This window comes from Beta vulgaris, chromosome 3 (genome assembly GCF_026745355.1).
Source record: "Beta vulgaris subsp. vulgaris cultivar EL10 chromosome 3, EL10.2, whole genome shotgun sequence".
Classification (NCBI taxonomy): Eukaryota; Viridiplantae; Streptophyta; class Magnoliopsida; order Caryophyllales; family Amaranthaceae; genus Beta; species Beta vulgaris.
The window spans coordinates 51,588,057-51,607,232 of record NC_079204.1 but is presented as its reverse complement, the minus strand read 5'-3'; the positions used below and the strand labels follow the sequence as shown (position 1 = coordinate 51,607,232).

Sequence of the window (19,176 nt, the reverse complement as noted above, 5' to 3'; positions counted from 1 at the left end):
CAAATGCGCCTTGGTAAATAATCCAGGGCTTATTGTTCGAGATACGAACTAGTTTACTTTCTATAGTAATATTTTACTAATTGTAGTATTAAGTTAAAGTTAATTTTGCACCTCCATTTTATATTTTGTGAATCTGCCACTGCCTAATATTTATCTTATCTAGAATTACCTAATCTAGGTCTAAACATACTAAACCTCCACACCCACCTCAACCACATAAATTTGGTTATACCAAAATTATGATGTTATCAAATTTATTTCTCCATTTTATATTTTAACTTATGTAATATCTATTCAATTTATGTAACGTTATCATTAAATTTGTTTTCTTTTTTGCTTCAAATAAATAATTAGACCAATATGACGTTGACTAGAGGTTTAATTATACTTAGTATATTTTTTTTGAGGGGATAATTATGCTTAGAATTAAACAAAAAAAATTGTCAATTTAGTAATTTAGATCAAATTATAATAGATTGAGTCTAAAAAAAAGTAACTACACTAAATTAAACTAAATTAGACTGATAATTTTTTTTTACTTGTACATTAGGATTGTAACCCAAACAACAACATTGTTTGGTTGGATTCTTTCGTCAAAGTATCACTTGTTTAGCGACTATTGATTTAATCCAATAAATTTCCCGTTTATTTTCCCAAAAAAAACTTATAAACAAATTGAACATGAATTTTAATCTCAAATTTTTGAGTGTAAATTATTTATAACACTACATATTGAAACTCAAACCGCTACTCTAACCTCTACTATGCCAAATCCATACTTAGTGTTTTGACCTAGTCAAAAAACACTAAAAGCTAGTGCAAAAGCTATTGTCGAACATAGCCTTTGTCCAATAATAATAAACCAAGACTAGAGTAACATTGATCAAATTTACACCTTAACTCAAAACACACAATCAGTGAAACGACACCGTTCCTCATTCCTCATACCTATCTCTTTCACTCTCCTCACTCAATATTCTTTCCCCTCTCTCTCTCCTCTTCGTTGCTGTATTACAAACCCTAGAGAGCGGCGAAAGTAGCAAGCAGCAGCAACAACAATGGCGAACTACGACCTAACCCCGAGAATCGCGCCCCAACTCGACCGTCATCTCGTCTTTCCTCTCCTCGAATTTCTCCAAGAACGTCAGTTTTATCCAGAAGAACAACTTCTCAAGGCTAAGATCGAGCTTCTTAGCAAAACTAACATGGTCGACTACGCTATGGACATCCATAAGACTCTCTACCACACCGATGATGTTCCTCAAGGTCTGATTTTCTCTCTCCTAGGGTTTTGTTGTTTATGCGATTGATTGAATTTGAGTTTGATTGGGAATTTTTTTTTTTTTGAGTGTAGATATGGTGGGTAGGAGAGTTGAAGTTGTTGCGAGTTTGAAGGCGTTGGAGGAAGGTGCGGCTCCTTTGGTTATTTTTCTTCAGAATGAAGATAAAGTTCAGGAATTGCGAGCTGATAAACAGTATAATCTGCAGATGCTGCAAGAACGTTACCAGGTAATTTGCAATTTTTTCATGTTCTTATTGTTATAATTATAAAATGATGTGTGAATGATCGAAAGATTGTCATGTATTGTTGTTTTATGTTTGATTTGATTCACTTGAATGATAATTCTAGTTGCTTAGCTTGTTGATTTTTGTGTGTGTATAATTTGTTCTTATTCCCTGTACCGTTGGAATGAGGTGTGTGCTGCAATGGCGGAATATGATGTACTCAATAGTTTCTCACTATGTGAAGAGGAGATGTTTCTTTGACCGTTCTGTTTTTCGTGTTGCAGTAGACTTGGAAATTTAGATATTGGGGTTTTTAGTGGACTATCTGGCTAATTAGAAACAGACTTCTCGATTTAGAATTTTTTTTTCTGAAGTGTTGGTTTTATTTGATGTCGCTGGATAGTGAAATGGAGTTTTTATAGGTTTGCATCTAAGCTCAGTTTATTCTCTGACCAAGTAATATGGATAATATAGGCTCAGTTTATATGCTAACATACTGCCTTCCACGGTTCCACCTCATATGATTTGTGTGTGTATAATTCGTTCTTATTCCTTGTGCTGTTCGAATGAGGTGTGTGCTGCAATGGCGGAAACGACCTGCTTAATAATTTCTGACTCTGAAGAGGAGATATTTCTTTGACCTCTGTTTTTCGTGTTGCAGTAGACTTGGAAATATAGATATTGAGCATTTTGTACATGACACTTAAGCTCCGTTGCAGGCAAAGAAAGAATGTCAAACCTTTGATTTCTCATACCTGAGTCAACACCTTCATTGCATGAGTGTGCAGAGAAAATCCTTTTGACTGTGCAGCTCTTCCAAAAACACGTATTTCTTTTTGTAGAATTTGAAACATTTTACTTGTTTTCGACATTTGTTGATTATACTGGCTGATCAAGTGGGTTTTAGGAGTTAAATGTTTTAGTTTGAATGAGAACTCCATTTCATCCGGCCTACAAATGAACTTTTGGGAAGCCTTAAGTAATGTCTTGCTAATACTCAATCATGGCTGATCTTGGATAGCCCTATAAATTGAGTGTTTCTATCTCCTTTTGATTATTTTGTTCTGTTAGTTCCTGTTTTCATTGTTAGATTTGGTATTGTTGAAGGTTACAGAACTATATTTGACATTGTAAACAGAGGATCAATAATAGGAAGAAGCAACCTATGGTAAAAAATAGAAACTATTGCCCTACATAAAACCATAAAAATTCACAACCGGGAATCAATATGTGAACTTAACAAATTGCAGTCCTTGTCCAAGTCTTGTTCGTTCTAGCTTGGATTAATAAATAGTTGATTGCCTTGGCATTAGATCTTGTCCTCTATTCGTCTTCCATCATGCTGTGTGAAAAATGTGGAAATGTGATATTACCTTGCTTCCTCCGTTCTTTAATCACTAGATTACCCTTTTATAGAAGTTAAATTATCACTCTGCCTATTTTCTCTGTTACCTGGGCTCGGCAAAATTTGCCAAATACCAGTATCGGTACGACACGACACCGACATGGATACGATGTACGGGTCAGATCCTTCACTTTGCACTCGGTTACTACTAGATCTAGCAAGGGAGAAAAAGATGAAGAGAGAAAAGGGAATGGATTACCTAGTTCAGTGTACTTGGCATCAATTTTTAAGAGTTAGGGTTCATTGTAAACCCTAAATCAGATAATTTATGTCAAAATATACAGAATCTCTTCATAGTATGTTGGGGCTTTTGCTCGGGAAGTTTAGTCGTCTCCAATGGTTTGATTTTCTCCATCTGCCGTGGAGTGTTGCTGGCTTCTTCTCAAGCAACGGTGGAGGAGCGATGAAAACCTCTTTTTACTTCGAGAGGAAGAGATGAAAAGCTTTCTTACCTTTACTAATTAAAGGAAGGAGAGATGAAAAGCTTTCTTTCTCTCACTACTTTTTGGTAATTGAGATCACGTGGGAGGGATATTGGTATTTTCTTATACCATTTTCAGTTTATTTAACCTTTTTCTTATGAATTCCTTCAAATTTATACACCCAATCCTTAACACCAAAAAAATAATCGTACATGCGTCTAAATTTCGGATAGAGTCCCCTTGTTCTGAATTTTTGGAAGTGCCGCACCAGATATTCGGACTCATACCCATACGGCCATACCCGACACTCCTAGTCGAGTCCAGGTAACATAGCCTATTTTCAATAACTTTCCCTCTCATGTATCTACTTTTTGACATGGTATAGGGAACTAACTCCTACATTCTCAAATATCTCCCCCATTTTGCAACTACTTTGGAACAAAGGAGATATATCTTTTAAAGGGGGTGTTCTGGGAATTGCGAGCTTCTCATTAAGTGCTTTTACTATGAACATCCCCCCCCCCCCCAAAAAAAAAATCTTAGTGTAAGGTGTCAAGATTAACTCTATGGCGCGTTTTTGTTAGCTGATGCCCAAAGTATGATCATTTAACATTTAATTACTTTTCTATGAGTAGTTATCTAAAATTTCATTACTTCTGTGTAACTTCTGAAACTTTTCAAATGTTCTTTGAAGTTCTATGCTTTTGTTTAACTAGTTGACGGTTTGATTGTCAGACCGCCTTTAACAGGACTTTGCTTACAAGTGATGTTGAATTAAAATAGAAACTGAAGTTAGTTGAAGTTCTGATTAGATGGAACCATGTATAAGGCTTATCGTGGTGAATATATGACTGACAAAGCAGTTACCAGTTTTAGTGCTATTAAGCAATTGTTTATTTGTTAATCGTTGGCTATCATGCAATATGATTGTGATATTGGGCATATTCTTAGATCTCTTTGTTATTTTTAATCAGATCGGTCCAGAGCAGATTGAGGCATTGTATCAGTATGCAAAATTCCAGTTTGAATGTGGGAATTATTCTGGTGCGGCTGACTTTCTGTATCAGTACAGAGCTCTGTGCACCAATAGTGAAAGAAGTCTCAGTGCATTGTGGGGAAAGCTTGCAGCAGAAATTTTGATGCAAAACTGGGATATTGCTCTCGAGGAACTTAACCGTTTGAAAGAGATAATTGATTCAAAGGCCTGTTTCTTTAATCTTCTCTGTTTGTTTTGAATAGGATCTGTAGCATTCTTTATGTTGTTTGCTGATGATTGATTTGGTATGCAGGCTTTCACATCACCTCTGAATCAGGTACAGAATAGAATATGGCTGATGCACTGGAGCTTATTTATCTTTTTCAACCATGACAATGGCAGGACACAGATAATTGACCTGTTTAATCAGGACAAGTAAGTCTCTCTTTGTACTTGTGCTTCTTTTCTTATGTGTTTTTTTCCTCATTGTTTCGGTTTCCCCATGTGGTTTTGGGACCTTGCTGCTAAGAAAATTTTACTTTGAAATCATTGCTGATTCATTATGAGAAATGTGTATTGTCCAATTTCAGGTTCGAGGAGAAGTTTTGTTATTTCATGTTCTGTGCTTATTGTTTGTTTTACTTTGTTCTTTTGAGTACAGTAGAGAGCTCTTTATACGCCTTGGATAATATGGCAAAATAATCCCTGAAATGAATGAATTTTGCCTTTTGCAGGTATCTTAATGCTATTCAAACAAACGCTCCTCATCTTTTGCGTTATCTTGCAACTGCTTTCATTGTCAACAAAAGGAGAAGGCCTCAGTTTAAAGATTTTGTTAAGGTCATCCAACAGGAACAGAACTCTTACAAAGATCCTATCACAGAGTTTTTGGCATGTGTTTATGTTAATTATGACTTTGAAGGGGCACAAAAGAAGTTGAGGGAATGCGAAGAGGTAAGAATTTTCTTACTTTTGGACTAAACTTCATGCTGTATATCGCACATTCTCCTGTGGTTTTCTTTGGTTTAATTTCTCATCCTAGTTCGGAACGTTCAAGCATAAGTTTTTGAAAATGGAGTTTATAAAATGAACTGTACATGTTTGTTGATGCTTTTTTGTGGCTTCTGTCATACTTATGTTTTGTTCTCAGGTTCGTCTTCCCTAGAGCTGCCATCAGACAGTTTCTATTCCCTTATGTAGAAGTTACAACCTTATTTATGTGCTAGTATTCATATACTTCTTTGATATAGTAGGAAACGAGTTGGGTGCTCATGTATACTCAGTTCTATGCTATATTGTCCATGTTAATATTAGTCAATAGTATGTTATACTAGTGGGAATGAAGAGATTTTGATTTGTTCTGTATGCATATATCGAGTAAGGAGGGTTGTTTTATTGGGAATTTCCAAAGTAGTTAGGAGGACGATCACAATAAGCTGAGAGTGTGAAATGTCATTTGGTGGTTTGTACATGTGCCTTTCCTTTTTTCTCATTTATCCATGCAAAGTGCTGTGGAAATGAATGATAATGACCATGTTTCCAAACTAATTCATGTTCATTGTATTGGCTTTGCGCAAACAACATCTACATGAATTTCTACGTTCTTTCATGAGCATAGCGAGGGAGTCTGATTCAATTTGAGTTTTCATGGTCAAATTCACAGTAGCTTGTTGTAGTTAGAAAACAGACTTTTTAAGTATTTGCATTGGAGTTTAATCTAGATTAATTTTTTATGGTATTTACTTGCCCTATTTATTTCAGTGCTGCCTACACTTCTAATTTTATGCTCTTAATGCTTTGTCCAGGTCATACTAAATGATCCATTCCTTGGAAAACGAGTTGAGGAAGGCAGCTATACTACTGTTCCCTTAAGGGACGAATTCCTTGAAAATGCCCGGCTCTTCATTTGTGAAACATATTGCAAAATACATCAGCGCATAGACTTGGGGTATGTTCATGCTTTATGACTTGCCTATCATGTTATAGGAATATAATGATATGCGTGAGTCTTGACCTGTAATCTTTTGGTAGATGATAATTTTTACTAATCTTCAAAGGAGAGGGGAGGGTAATTTGCGGGAGTACACGACGTGGCTGGCTGCTTGACTTTGAAGTTTGTTGCAAACTTGCAGTACTTGATGATACTTAATGTTTTGGATGTGCTGTACACTACAGTGCAACAACAATCAGTGAATATGTTAAGTTATTGCTGCAGAATTCTGTTGTGTCGGCACTTTTTGCTTGCATTATATGAGTGTTGTATGGACTACCGTGATGAATAAATTATTTTGAAATTCTTTCTTCTGAGTAAATTTTTTATTTGTCAGGGTGCTTGCTGAGAAATTGAATTTGAGTTATGAGGAAGCAGAGAGGTGGATTATGACCCTCATACGCACTTCTAAGCTCGATGCGAAGATTGACTCTAAGTTGGGCACCATAGTGATGGAATCTAATTACCCTAATGTGTAAGAACAAAATCCCCTCCCCCCCCCCCCCCCCCCATTTTTATCGCCCCCTCTCATCCCTTTCTTTTTGTAGATTGTAGTTTTGTAATTTATATGTTCGTTGATTGACCTTTCAGGTATGAGCAGCTCATAGATCACACTAAAGGATTGTCGGGGCGTACATACAAATTAGTTGGCCAACTTCTTGAGCAAGGACAGCCACAAGTAGCGAGGTAGATTATCAATAGGGGAGCTGCTGTGGGGGTTTGTACTTGATTTTTGTGATCACTGATTGTTTCAGGTCAAAAAAGTTCGTGTAGATCTCATAAATTTGTTGCATTAGTTTTCTACCTTAGCAATACCTTCTTGAACTTGGAGAATTGGATATTGCCGGGAATAGCTCTCTGATTTTGTTAATGAGTCTCCTTTGGTTAATTTATGATGCTTACTGCAGTTTTGAGTTACAATTGGTTGTCCGGTATTTGTTCAATTCATGCGCACATTTTTTATAGCTGAAAAGTTTTGGGTACAAGATTATATCACTTCAAAAGGGCTTAAATTAAATTGATTTTTGAGTAGCAGGTTTGTGTGGATAGAAATAAGGTGGCAGAAGATTAATTTTTGCATATAGTAATACGCTTGATAATATGATGATGTTGACTGTGATCTCATACTAGTACTACTCCCTCCGTCTTATTAGTATTATTATTACATACTGTTTGTTTCTCTCTGTTGAGGTCATAATTTAAAAATCTTTGATCAAATATTTTCATAAATATATATAAGAAAAATACTAGATAGAATCTTGTTAGGTTCGCTATAATGTGTTTTTATAATATCAAATTTTCATATTTTCATTAATACGAAATTGAAAATATTGAAGGAAAAAAGTATATTTTGGAAATAGTCTAAAAAGAAAACAAATACTATATTAATTATATTAGGGGATGGAGGGAGTATAATAAAAAATGATCTTACACAAAATAAGTTGCTTAGCATTTCATCTAATGTGGTGCAACTAATTTACAATAAATAGTAATTTTTTTACATATACATGTTTTGAGTCTATTAACTTAAAGTGGTACAACTAATTTACAATAGTAATTCTTTTACATATACATGTTTTGAGCCTATTAACTTAATTACATAATCATATTAATTATTTTTTTCATCTACTTTATAATTACCACTTTTTTCACTCTATCTTGGGCCATGGTCCTGTCTACTGTACTTCTATCTACTTTTACCTCGCTGAAAAAGCGTGTAAACAGTAAACTTCTACTCCGTATGTAACAAGTAAATCTTAGATTATCGACGGAGTAGAAGATAGATAATTGGTCCCAAACTCCCAACCATGGAATAATTTGACTAGCTATATTCGAGATGAGTATTGGTCTACAAAGTTGATAAAAAATTTCTATGATATTGATGAACTAGATGCTACACCTTTTTATCATGATGAGGACAGAATCCTTGGTTATGGGGAATGATAGTGCCAAATGAATATTCTGTCGTCCATAATGTCTTCATTTAAGCTTTTAGGAAAATAATTGGTGTTTATCTTGAATACTCCATACATAAAATTATACCAAAACGTAGCAAAATTCGATATCTGTGGTCAGATTATATCAACACTACAGTCATTATCTATTTATTTTGTCATAATAAATATTATTAATGTATAATATAATCAGAATATATACTTTCTCAGCCTTTTTTTAATATACACACTTTACCATTTGATTGTATTAACATAAATAATTTTGATCATCATACGCGATTTATAATTATACATAAGAAAAGATATTGGCATGTACTATCTTGTTTGATTTGTATCTACATATATTTTCCAAATGTTTTTTTCTTTTCCTGTAAATTAGGAGCAAAGTTTTGTTACAAACCAGAGTTACAATTGTTAAATTTGATTACACAATATTCGGTCCATTATATTTTAATTTTCTTGGTTGAGTCACTAGAGAAAGTGATAAAAATAGAATTACGATCTCCGAATCTATGTTTTCTTGGTAAGTCTTGATTTAAAATGTACGGTTCAAATACAACTCTACCTTGTAGAGTTTCATTAAAACTCTAGAGGATTCGAACTCCACCTTTTATAAGATTTTACCAACTACGTCGATAAACCTCAGCTATATATGTACATTGTAATATTATTGCAATTACCTTCTCTTCCTTAAGTCAGAGAGCTCTATCACTTGAAGTGTTTTTTTTCAAGTGGCTTGGATTCCACCACTTTCACAACTTACATACTTCATAGCATCTCCTCCCACACCCTCCAAAGAAAAAGCACTTACTACCTTTTCATTTGCTATAAAAAGCTTGCATACTCATTTGGTCATTAGTCTGCAAACATCAAACCCACATCACCTTAAGCTCCCTTCTCCAAATTAAGAGGGAGAACACCCATAAAAAACAGAGAAAATGCAAGCTTACCGTCAAGGCTACTGCGAAGATGGATCCCAACAACAAATGTATGGATCATCATCAGCAGCATTAGCTCACGGTCGCCATTCTTCATCCATGCAGCACCAGCAGCATCAGTCCCTGCAGCACCAGCAGCATCAGTCCCTGCAACACCAGCAGAAGCATCAGGTGATGCAGCATCAGTCGAGCTCGATGCAGCGCCAGTCGTCGATGCAGCACCAGCAGCAGGCGATGGTGCACAGCAGCTCCTCCATGAAGATCCAGAAGGGGTCACAGTTTTCATCCGGCCAAGGTATGACAGTGTTTGGGCAGGATCCCTTCTGTGAGATCATGCCGTCGGCCTTCCCTCCAGGTACTGATCCTAAGGTCATTGAGTGCTACAATCGGATGGATAGAGATGGTAATGGTGTCATCGACGACATGGAGCTGCAGTCTGTGCTGTCTAACTGCAACCACAGCTTTGGCACTAAGACTGTCCACCTTCTCATGTATGAGTTCACCCACTCCAACAGGAGGATAATTGGTACATTTTTTCACTTATTTAGCTTCGTATTTTTTTTATATAGGCAAGATCAGAAGATAATTCAATCCTTAAAGAATACACTAGATGGGCTACAAGAAATAGCCTAAAGAAACCTATATCGAATCTAGCACAAGAACAAAATTTGGATCATCAATTAACTAGAGATGTTTAATGGATTTGGTCAAGTTCTGAATTAATTTTGCATTTGTTCCTTGGTTAAGCTATATTCATATTGTCTCTAATTAAACCTTGTTAATGAACATGTTGGCCCAATGGGTGTTAAGGCTTGAGTCATGTTAAAAGGGATTCTATTGAACATAATGGTCTTCAATGGACATGGATAGTCGCGAAGCCAGACTTGGTTGGGAGAGCTTAACAAAGAATTTTAAACATAGTTGTGGAGGTGGCCAGTTTACCAATAAAGCAAGATACAACTATTGATAACCATTGATTTTCTTCAAAGCTATGTTGAGGCCTGCGGAGGCCATGGCCCTCTTAGGCCCCAACATAGCCTCGCCACTGGACGTGGATATGTACTTTTACTTTTATTGGAACTAGGGTATGTAGAATTTTTGGTGTATATGATATGGTTAAGTTTCACGTGTGCTCATTCTTTCTCTAATGGAGTATCTCATAGTTATATCCTTATATTTTTATTGGCCCATTTATTATTGACCTACCATCCACATAACAGTTTACATGAGTACATGACCCGTTGTAAAAACACAATTAATAAGGTGATCCACTAATAACCCAATTTGTTATTGGTTTATAGTGAACTAAAATCACCTGCCTATCAACGAGATTTATGTCTTATGGGTTTTATATGAGGTTTTACGATAAAAAAAAGCATAACTTTTACAAATTTATGTTTAGTTATTAAGGCAAGTCTTTTTTGATAGGAATACTTTTTCCTTTTCCTTTTTTCTGAAATTGATTGGAATACTATATGTTTGAGATTATAAATTTTTGTTTTCGGAAAAATTGTGCTAATACCAATTGCTGGAAACAGGTCCTAAGGAATTCGTCCCATTGCTCAAGTGTCTCCAGACCTGGAGGGTAAGTTCAGAAAACTGACAACACTTTATGATTTATATATATAGTTATATTGAGTTAACCCAATAATAAGCTATATTAAATTTTAATCATTGTACTATAAATTTTGTAGTAAAAAGAGAGCACGTAAATGTAATTATTAATATTCTCTAAAAAAATGTAATTATTAATGCATGACCACTTCTGATCCTCCCAAGTCTCAACCATGCTTTAATTTCTCACTTTATACATACTTAATGATAAGTACATCCAATTAACCAGGTTCGAATCTCCGACCTCTAGTTTAAAAGTTGAATCCTTAACCATTATCTCTACAAATGTCAATGCTAATTCAATTAGTTGCCTCAATATTTTAAGTAATTGTGGTCTATAACAATATTATCGATATAGTGGCCTCAATATTTCAATAAGTTGTATTACATCAACTAATGGCGCGACATATAAATATTTCAACTAATTGATACTTAAGTGCCTCATGAAAACCAAAAATAAGGTTGTTTTCCAATTTTTAGTGGGGAGGAGTTTATGCTCGAATTTAGCCTTTTTTTGTGGTATTAGAAACTTTCCATCACAAAAAAAATCTAAATAAACTTTTTCTTTCTACTATAAAGAATCTAATTTAATGGTTGTTATTTATATCAAGATTCGGGCACCCACCTCTCAAAAAAAAAAAAAAAAAAAAAAGATTCGGGCACCCATTTATTCTTTCCCCCAAAGTCTTATTTCCTTCGGTTTTTTATTTATTAATTAACCTATTTTTTTAGAAACACGAGATACTAATTTGAATCGTAATATTTTTGATTATTAATAAAAAAAATTACATAAAAAATAATATTTTGAAAGGAAATATTAAGACGAATTTAACAAGATTTCACATAATACATTACTATATTTTTGCTAAACACAAATTACAAAAAAATAGTCAAACTATCAAAATCATGTATATAAATAATATCAAAACCAAAATGAGTCATCTAATAAAAAGCGGACGAAGAATATCACATCACATATGTTACGTTGCCTCAGGAAGTAATTTACGCAAGTTATAATAATCATACGTGCGTGGCTAAAAAATACAGGCAATGTTCCAAAGATTTGATAGGGACAGAAATGGGAGCATTGATTCATCAGAGCTGGGTCAAGCTCTAAGCAGCTTGGGTTATCGTGTTCCTCCAATCATTGTTAATCTTCTTGTTTCTAAGTTTAGCAAATCTGCAAAGTGCACTCTTCGATATGATAGCTTCATTGAGTACGTCCTTCTTTTCCCCCTTTTTTTCTTCATTTCTTCTATATTTCTTCTTTCATTCTCTTCAATTTTATTACTAATAATTAATAATTAATACTACTATCTCATTAAGCTAAGTATTAATGTATTTAATTTCATTGGGGTCTAACTGACATGATTTATTGTTTTCCCCTTTCTTTTATATTTATTTTTCTTGTAGGTGCTGCCTCACTGTCAAGGTACTTACTTCCTTCGTATATTTTTTCATGTTTATAAGAAAGTACTTTTCGTGAAGAAATTATAACATATTTGAATCATACAGGCAGAATTTTAACTTTTACACTTGTCAATACTTTACTTTGATTAGTAAAAATGTTATTAACATAATAATGTTAATAATTCAGGGCATCGCGTAGGACTAAAAACTAGTTTGATTAGTTAAAATTGCAAAAAGTTGATAATATACATGGATATTAATTGAACAACATATTACATGATAACCTTTATCTAGTCTATATATAATAGCAAAAATATTCAAAAAGTTTTTTTTTAACCGAAAACGTCAAATTTACTATATGAATAATGTAAAAGTTAAATTGCTGCAATTACATATAAAAGAAAGGAAGATGTAATTACTAATGCTGATATAATAACAGGGTTTAAGTGAGACATTCCATGCAAAAGCTGATTGTGGCAAAGCAGTTTTCGGCTATGAGGAGTTCCTGCTCAACGTTCTCCCTTTCGTCATTGCGTAGATTACAAACTAGTGATTTGAATTGCATCTACTATATTACAAATTAAAGCTGTTGTTATGTAATAAATAACACAAAAACACAATGCTCATTTTCAATTTAACTATGTATGTTCGAGTTAAACCTTGGATGTGTGATGCTTTATTTTATTCATGAATATTGTACTGTGTATCGTATCCTTTTTATTATTATGCACATCATATTAAGTTAATCATTTCTATCTAGCAATAGCGCAATTCTAGCTTTTGATCTTGGAGATGATATGTATACATACAGTTTGCACTCTTACATATGAGTATTATTCTTCTTGGTTGCTATCTCTTTCAAGTCTACTCATAATAACTACTCATTTTAAACCTAACATTCTATAACGCCTCTCAAATAAACTCCGTGGAGATTTGATTCTATGACCTTCGTACTCGAGCTTGAGGAGGAGGGAACTTGAGCTAGTTCCACATTTTGAGTTCATACATTTATGTAGTTATCAGTTAGGATTGTATATAGTGAGTTGGAGACTATAACTTGGAAATGGGGCCGGATTTACAGCTTGAGATCAGATCACCTTGGGGCTCATAGAAATATATTACAGCTTGAGATCATATCATCTTGGGGTCAATCTTTGAATGTGTCAAAGAAAATACTTCGAAGCCTAACACATTTGAATACAATATAGGAACATGATAGATATGGTAAACAAATGAAGATACTATATTAGAAAAGTCTCAACACGAGTAAGTAGAATGATTAAGTTGACCGTGTTCATTTTTTTAATACATCTTAAATTGTTATGTATCAAGTATTGTGATAGAGGATCAAGGTTGGCCTATTTGTTTGAGACTCTCTTTCCGCTTCTGTGATAGGGTTCGATTTTCACTCCTTACAAGAAGGATCTTAATATCTCCCCTTAAGTTCAGATAAAGGCATAAGGCATTTTAATTTTTAGATTATTCGAAAATGAGCCTAGGTAATCTAATAAGGAGGAGGAGGAGAGTTTAGCCCACTTACAAGCTAGGAGGTTCCATCCTAAAACCAATTGGTGATAGGAGAAGTAACTCCTCATCTTAATTATAAATTGTGGTTTATTCTTTTCTCTTTCTCCAATGTAGAACACCCACAAGTGAACTTTTAATGGGTTTCAACAGACATACTTGGTAGTTGCTAGCAACTTATTGCAAAGCGCCTAAGCAAACAGAAAGCACAAAATCAGAGAGGATTAGATACTAGCAAGTAGCAACCATAATTATATAAAAAAAAATTAGCTACCATATATATATGGATCACATTATTATTATTTTTTAAAGAAGATATTCTTCATATCATGACTCAACTTGCTTTGTAGTGCAATTCAAATTTACATACTCAAAAGCCAAAATTAGAATTCGATACACTCTATTATCCAGAAATCTATCTATCACATTATTTTAAACCTAATAACAAAGGTTATAAATATAAATATACAATGCAAGTTGCTAAAAGATAGTTGGATCATTCCTACATACTCATTAAATAATTAAAAATTCTCAAACAACCAATTCAATCACTAACCACTGCCACTATATGATGCCAAGTACCTTAATTGCTAAAGAATTGACATACTATTTTCTTCCAAATAAACACAATACAATCCTTCCATATATAACCCCAAGAAAAATAAAGGGTATCTTGGAGAACCAAATTCGGTCAAAAAGGATCCTAAATTTATAGGATTAGTCACAAAGTATTTGGCTACGTCATGTAATATACTTCCTCCGTTTCATTTTAAATGCAATAAATGAATATTTTTTATTTCTTAAATAATGTCCTTTGTTGCATTTAAAACAGAACAGAGGAAGTATAATATGTTTTTAGGCTTTAAAAGCGTAATATCAAAGATCCGGGATGACGGGTTCTAAATTCAGGTCAAATCCCACCAATACCATCATATCACATGCGACATTATTTTTTTTCATACATCCTAAATTATTCATTCTAAGGGAAGGATTAGGGTTTTTTTCTTTCCTTTTGAGAGGAGATCTAGACAAGGATTACTAATTAGTTTGTTACTCCAACGAAACTAATTAAAAATGGCCACGATGTTTCAAATGATCAGACATGTATTGAACCTGACGCTTAACTTCAGGTGGTACACTTTCATCATCTAAGAAATTAGGAGATGTATCAACTTCACCATTTGCATCTACTTCATACCACCAATTATTTGCATGTCCATTGTACGTTTTTTGCCCTTGTCCACGGTACACTATAGGCACCTTAGACCACGATGGTGCGTTACTAGTGGTTAATTCGATGGGCGGGATGGTGGGTGTAGTGGCACTAAAGTCGTTAGAGAAGTCAGGGATCCGGGCCAGCGAAGATGGTGACGGGTCCCTCCTATTGATCTCGGGTGTGGTAAACGGGTCGTCCTCGGAAATCGGGTCATCGTTGAGCCCTACGGCATCGTCTTGTGGGTCTACGTCTACAACTTCGAATATCGGTCTAGCAATAGACAAGACTAAGAAGTTGCATGAAGCATAAATAACAAAAGCACAAAGAAATGTTTGTTTGATCATCATTTTTCAAAAAGTTGTGTGTACGTTGAAGTTAATTTGATTATGTAGGTGAAGTTTAGAGGAGAATAAAAGTTGTTAAAAAATAATTTACTCAATGTTGATGATAGATGTTAAAAATAACTAGATAATTAGTGAACTAAACAAAGAAATAAGAAAATCCGTGAGAATTTGAGGCTCCCATAATAATTCGGATTCATAGCACAATATATAATCAGAAATTTCCTAGCATATAGGAAGGAAAAGATCAAAGCATGTTTTATGTTATTATTAGCCAACAAATTGTACTTCATATGATTGCATGTTATGCACGGATTGTTGTACTTTTTTTTTTGAATTAACGGTTTGTCTTATTCTTAACATAATTAGTTGACTTAATATCGAAGAACAAATAAATGAATTTGAAGTCATGTATTCAAATTTATATGAAATTTACTTAATTTTATATATTCTGTTATCTAATTTGTTGGGCTCAAACGATTTCTCTGGTAATCTAATAAGTCAAACATGATATATTGTTTTGAGTTGATAATTTGATATGTTATCGCAAGCATAAGTTATAGAATATAGATTGTTGGTTTAGCAATAACTTACAAAGTGAGATATTCAAATTTCAAAACCTCCATAATTTTAATAAAAGAAAACATCATTTTATTATATAACCATACAAGTCATGTTTCAACAAAACGTCCTAAATGAACCGGGTTCACAATAACTTATTGTGCACCGAAAACTATTTGATATAGTCCGTTGTTGTATGATATAATCACCTTTTGTATGATATATATCAATTTTCTGATATAGTCAATTTGTGAATGATATAGTCGGTCTTCTCTAATATAATTAGTATTTGTGTAACAAAGTCAGTTTGTGTTCACAATAAGTTATAGTAAACCACTAAACCCAATTTGTTCAAGATTTTTTTAAATATTTCAATCTTTCTCATCCTAATTAATTTGCACATAACAATTTTACAACTTACAAGCATTGAGACAAGAAAAAAGTTTGGAAATATATGGGTGAATAACCTCCTAAAAAATTCCCTATTATTGTGAGATGTATGATTTCCTAAGTACCAACCCCCTAAATACCAATTAGGCAAATACCATCTATACTAATATATTAAAAAACGTTTCTAAACAAGAAATGGTGCCACATGACACTCTTCTTTAGGGTGTTTTACTCCATTTAATACACATAGTATAAAAATAAACTAACCCATTGATAATAATTGATCTTATGACTTCAAATTTATATACTTCCTCCGTCTCAATTTAGTTGTGCACTTTCTATTTTAGGAAGTTTCATTTTAGTTGTGACACTTTCATTTTGGGTAACAAAAATTATTTAAAAAGACGGTCTAATTTTAATATAAAAGTAGACCTAGTTACTAAATGGATTAAACTAGTCATCAGAAGAAATTAATCTAGTCACTATTGAGCTAATTCTCTTTTTAATATTGAGCTTACCATTGCCTAATTTTAATCTAAAAGTAGACGGTCTCTCACAAGACAAACACTTTGGGTAATAACTTCTCTCTACCTCCGTTTCAATTTAGTTGTGACACTTTCATTTTCATTAATAACTTCTCTCTATCTCTCCCCTATTACAGGGGACCATTTTATTTTATTTTTCTATTTCTTTCCTCTTCAAAAAATTGTCTAAGAGTCCGTAATTTTAAAAGTGTCACACCAAAATTGAAACGGAGGAAGTACTAAAATCTTAACTAATGTTAACCAAGTAATATTTGATGTTATCAGTTTATGTAAAACATTTTGCCATAAACAAAATATATAAGTATTCTAGGTGTTGTCCAAACCTTAAAAGTGTCACACCTAAATTGAAAAGGTGCCACTCTGAACTTCCTGGACTATCTTGTAAGGTCCTTCCCAGTTTGGAGTGAGTTTACCCATTTCTTTGGCCCGGTCGAGTGCTTCCATTTTTCTTAGGACGAGATCTCCCTCCTTCAGTGGCCGCCTAGCCATTCTTTTGTTAAATTTTCGAGCCATTCTTAATTTATAGAGTTGCATCCTCAACAGAGCATTTCCCCTTATTTCAGGAACCTGATCTAATGTCGTCCGGAGAGCAGCCTAATTGGCATCTTCTGAATAAAGCATGACTCGCAGAGTTGGTTCTTCAATTTTAATAGGGAGGACGCCCTCTGAGCCATAGATGAGCATAAACGGAGTTTCTCCAGTTGAGTTCTTGGCCGTTGTTCTGATCGACCAGAGAACCAACTGTAACTCTTTTACCCATAATCCTTTTGCATTGTCTAGCTTCTTTTTAATTCCTGCTGATAAAATCTTGTTGAAGGCTTCAACTTGTCTATTTGCCTGGGATGGGCAACAACAGCAAAGTGGGCTTTAATGCCCTGATCGGCCAGCCATTCACGAAGCTTGGGCGTTTCAAACTGTGGTCCATTGTCAAAAACAATAGACTGAGGCATCCCAAACCTTGTAATAAGGTTCTTCCAAACGAACCCCTTCACATCATTGGTGGTGATTCCTCTCATTGCTTCATCCTCCACCCATTTTGTGAAGTAGTCTACTGCTCCTATAACAAATTTTTTTTGGCCGGCTGCTACAGGCAATGGCCCAAGAATATCCGTTCCCCATTCGGCAAAGGGAAGGGGAAAATCTAGCTGCTTGCTGATCTCCATATAAGGATCCAATTTTCCCTCCATTGCACTCGAATTTCATAAGCATTAGATGGGTTACTATAATAGCTTTGTTGTGGTTCAAGGTGGGTCGTCCGAGGATGACATTATAAGCTGTCAAATCTCGTACCACCAAGAACTTAACAAAGAGCGTTCAGGCGGCCGCCTTGCCTCCTACCCTGACGGGTAAAGTGGCAGTCCCCATGGGATGAATGATTCCTCCTCCGAATCCAATGATAGGATGATTGACTGGTACCAGATTATTTTCCTCAAACTTCAATCTTGACAGACAATCCGCACTGATGATATCGGTAGAACTTCCTGTATCAATCAGGATCTGTCTTACCCTGAGATTGTTATTTTCATCTCTACCACCAGTGGGTCATCATGGGGTGTTCTTATCTTTCCGCGATCCAGTTCGCTGACCACAATTTTGGGGAAAGGATCAGATTCTGCCTGGTTGGTAAGCATTACCTGGCTGAGTTCCCGCAAAATAATTCTTGTGGCCGCAATTTCTAAGACCCCCTGCTGCGAATCCTCCAGAAATCACTAGCACTACATCTTCGTCAGTGCTTTCATCATCTTTTCTTCTCCCCTGACGATTATCCTTCTTCTGGAATTTTCTACTTGTTTGAGGTAGATAATAATTCATCTTACCCTTGCGAGCTAAGTCTTCTAAAGCTATTTTCAGATGCTTACATTCGTTCGTCTCATGACCACAATCTTTGTGGAAATGGCAGTACTTGCTTTTATCCCTGTTTCTGTAGGGCGTCTTCATTTCTGCTGGCGCTTTTAGCTCATATTGATCTTTGATCTCCATGAGAATGGAGTACTGATCTTTGCTGAACTCTATAGGCTCAGCTGATGATGCTGGTTTAGATCTTTTGCTTCGTCTAGATGAAGTTGTCATTGAAGTCACCGCCCAAGTTTCAGCTTTCTTGGGGATGCTCTTTTTTGGCTGAATGGTTTCTTCAATTTTCTTTGTCTCTAGATGTTTTGCTTCCGCACAAACTTCTGTAGCATGGATAGATGCCTCGGCCTCCTGAAGGGCATCAGTTAGGGTGGATATCTTCTTCTTCACCAAATCGAAGTTAAAACTTCCGGGTCTTAGATCCAGGATGAAAGCGTCAAATGCCACTCCCGCATTCAGATCATGGGTCTGCAATGCTTCCAGGTTAAATCTCTTCACATAGCTTCTCAGGGCTTCTTTAGGCCCTTGGATG

At 34.8% G+C, this 19,176-nt stretch overlaps 2 protein-coding genes across 2 annotated transcripts; both read left to right on the top strand.

Moving 5' to 3' along the window:
• The first annotated feature begins 934 nt into the window (after positions 1-934).
• LOC104889401 (eukaryotic translation initiation factor 3 subunit E) lies at positions 935-7,220 on the top strand. The gene is made up of 8 exons (XM_057393170.1): positions 935-1,266; positions 1,355-1,509; positions 4,308-4,537; positions 4,625-4,744; positions 5,044-5,263; positions 6,115-6,257; positions 6,637-6,774; positions 6,891-7,220. The coding sequence occupies exons 1-8, from the start codon at positions 1,059-1,061 to the stop codon at positions 6,988-6,990; spliced, it is 1,314 nt and encodes a 437-aa protein (XP_057249153.1). The 5' UTR covers positions 935-1,058; the 3' UTR covers positions 6,991-7,220.
• A 1,751-nt stretch (positions 7,221-8,971) lies between these two features.
• LOC104889400 (calcium-binding protein CBP) lies at positions 8,972-12,975 on the top strand. The gene is made up of 5 exons (XM_010674612.4): positions 8,972-9,718; positions 10,731-10,777; positions 11,854-12,023; positions 12,220-12,238; positions 12,656-12,975. The coding sequence occupies exons 1-5, from the start codon at positions 9,193-9,195 to the stop codon at positions 12,752-12,754; spliced, it is 861 nt and encodes a 286-aa protein (XP_010672914.1). The 5' UTR covers positions 8,972-9,192; the 3' UTR covers positions 12,755-12,975.
• Positions 12,976-19,176: the final 6,201 nt, after the last annotated feature.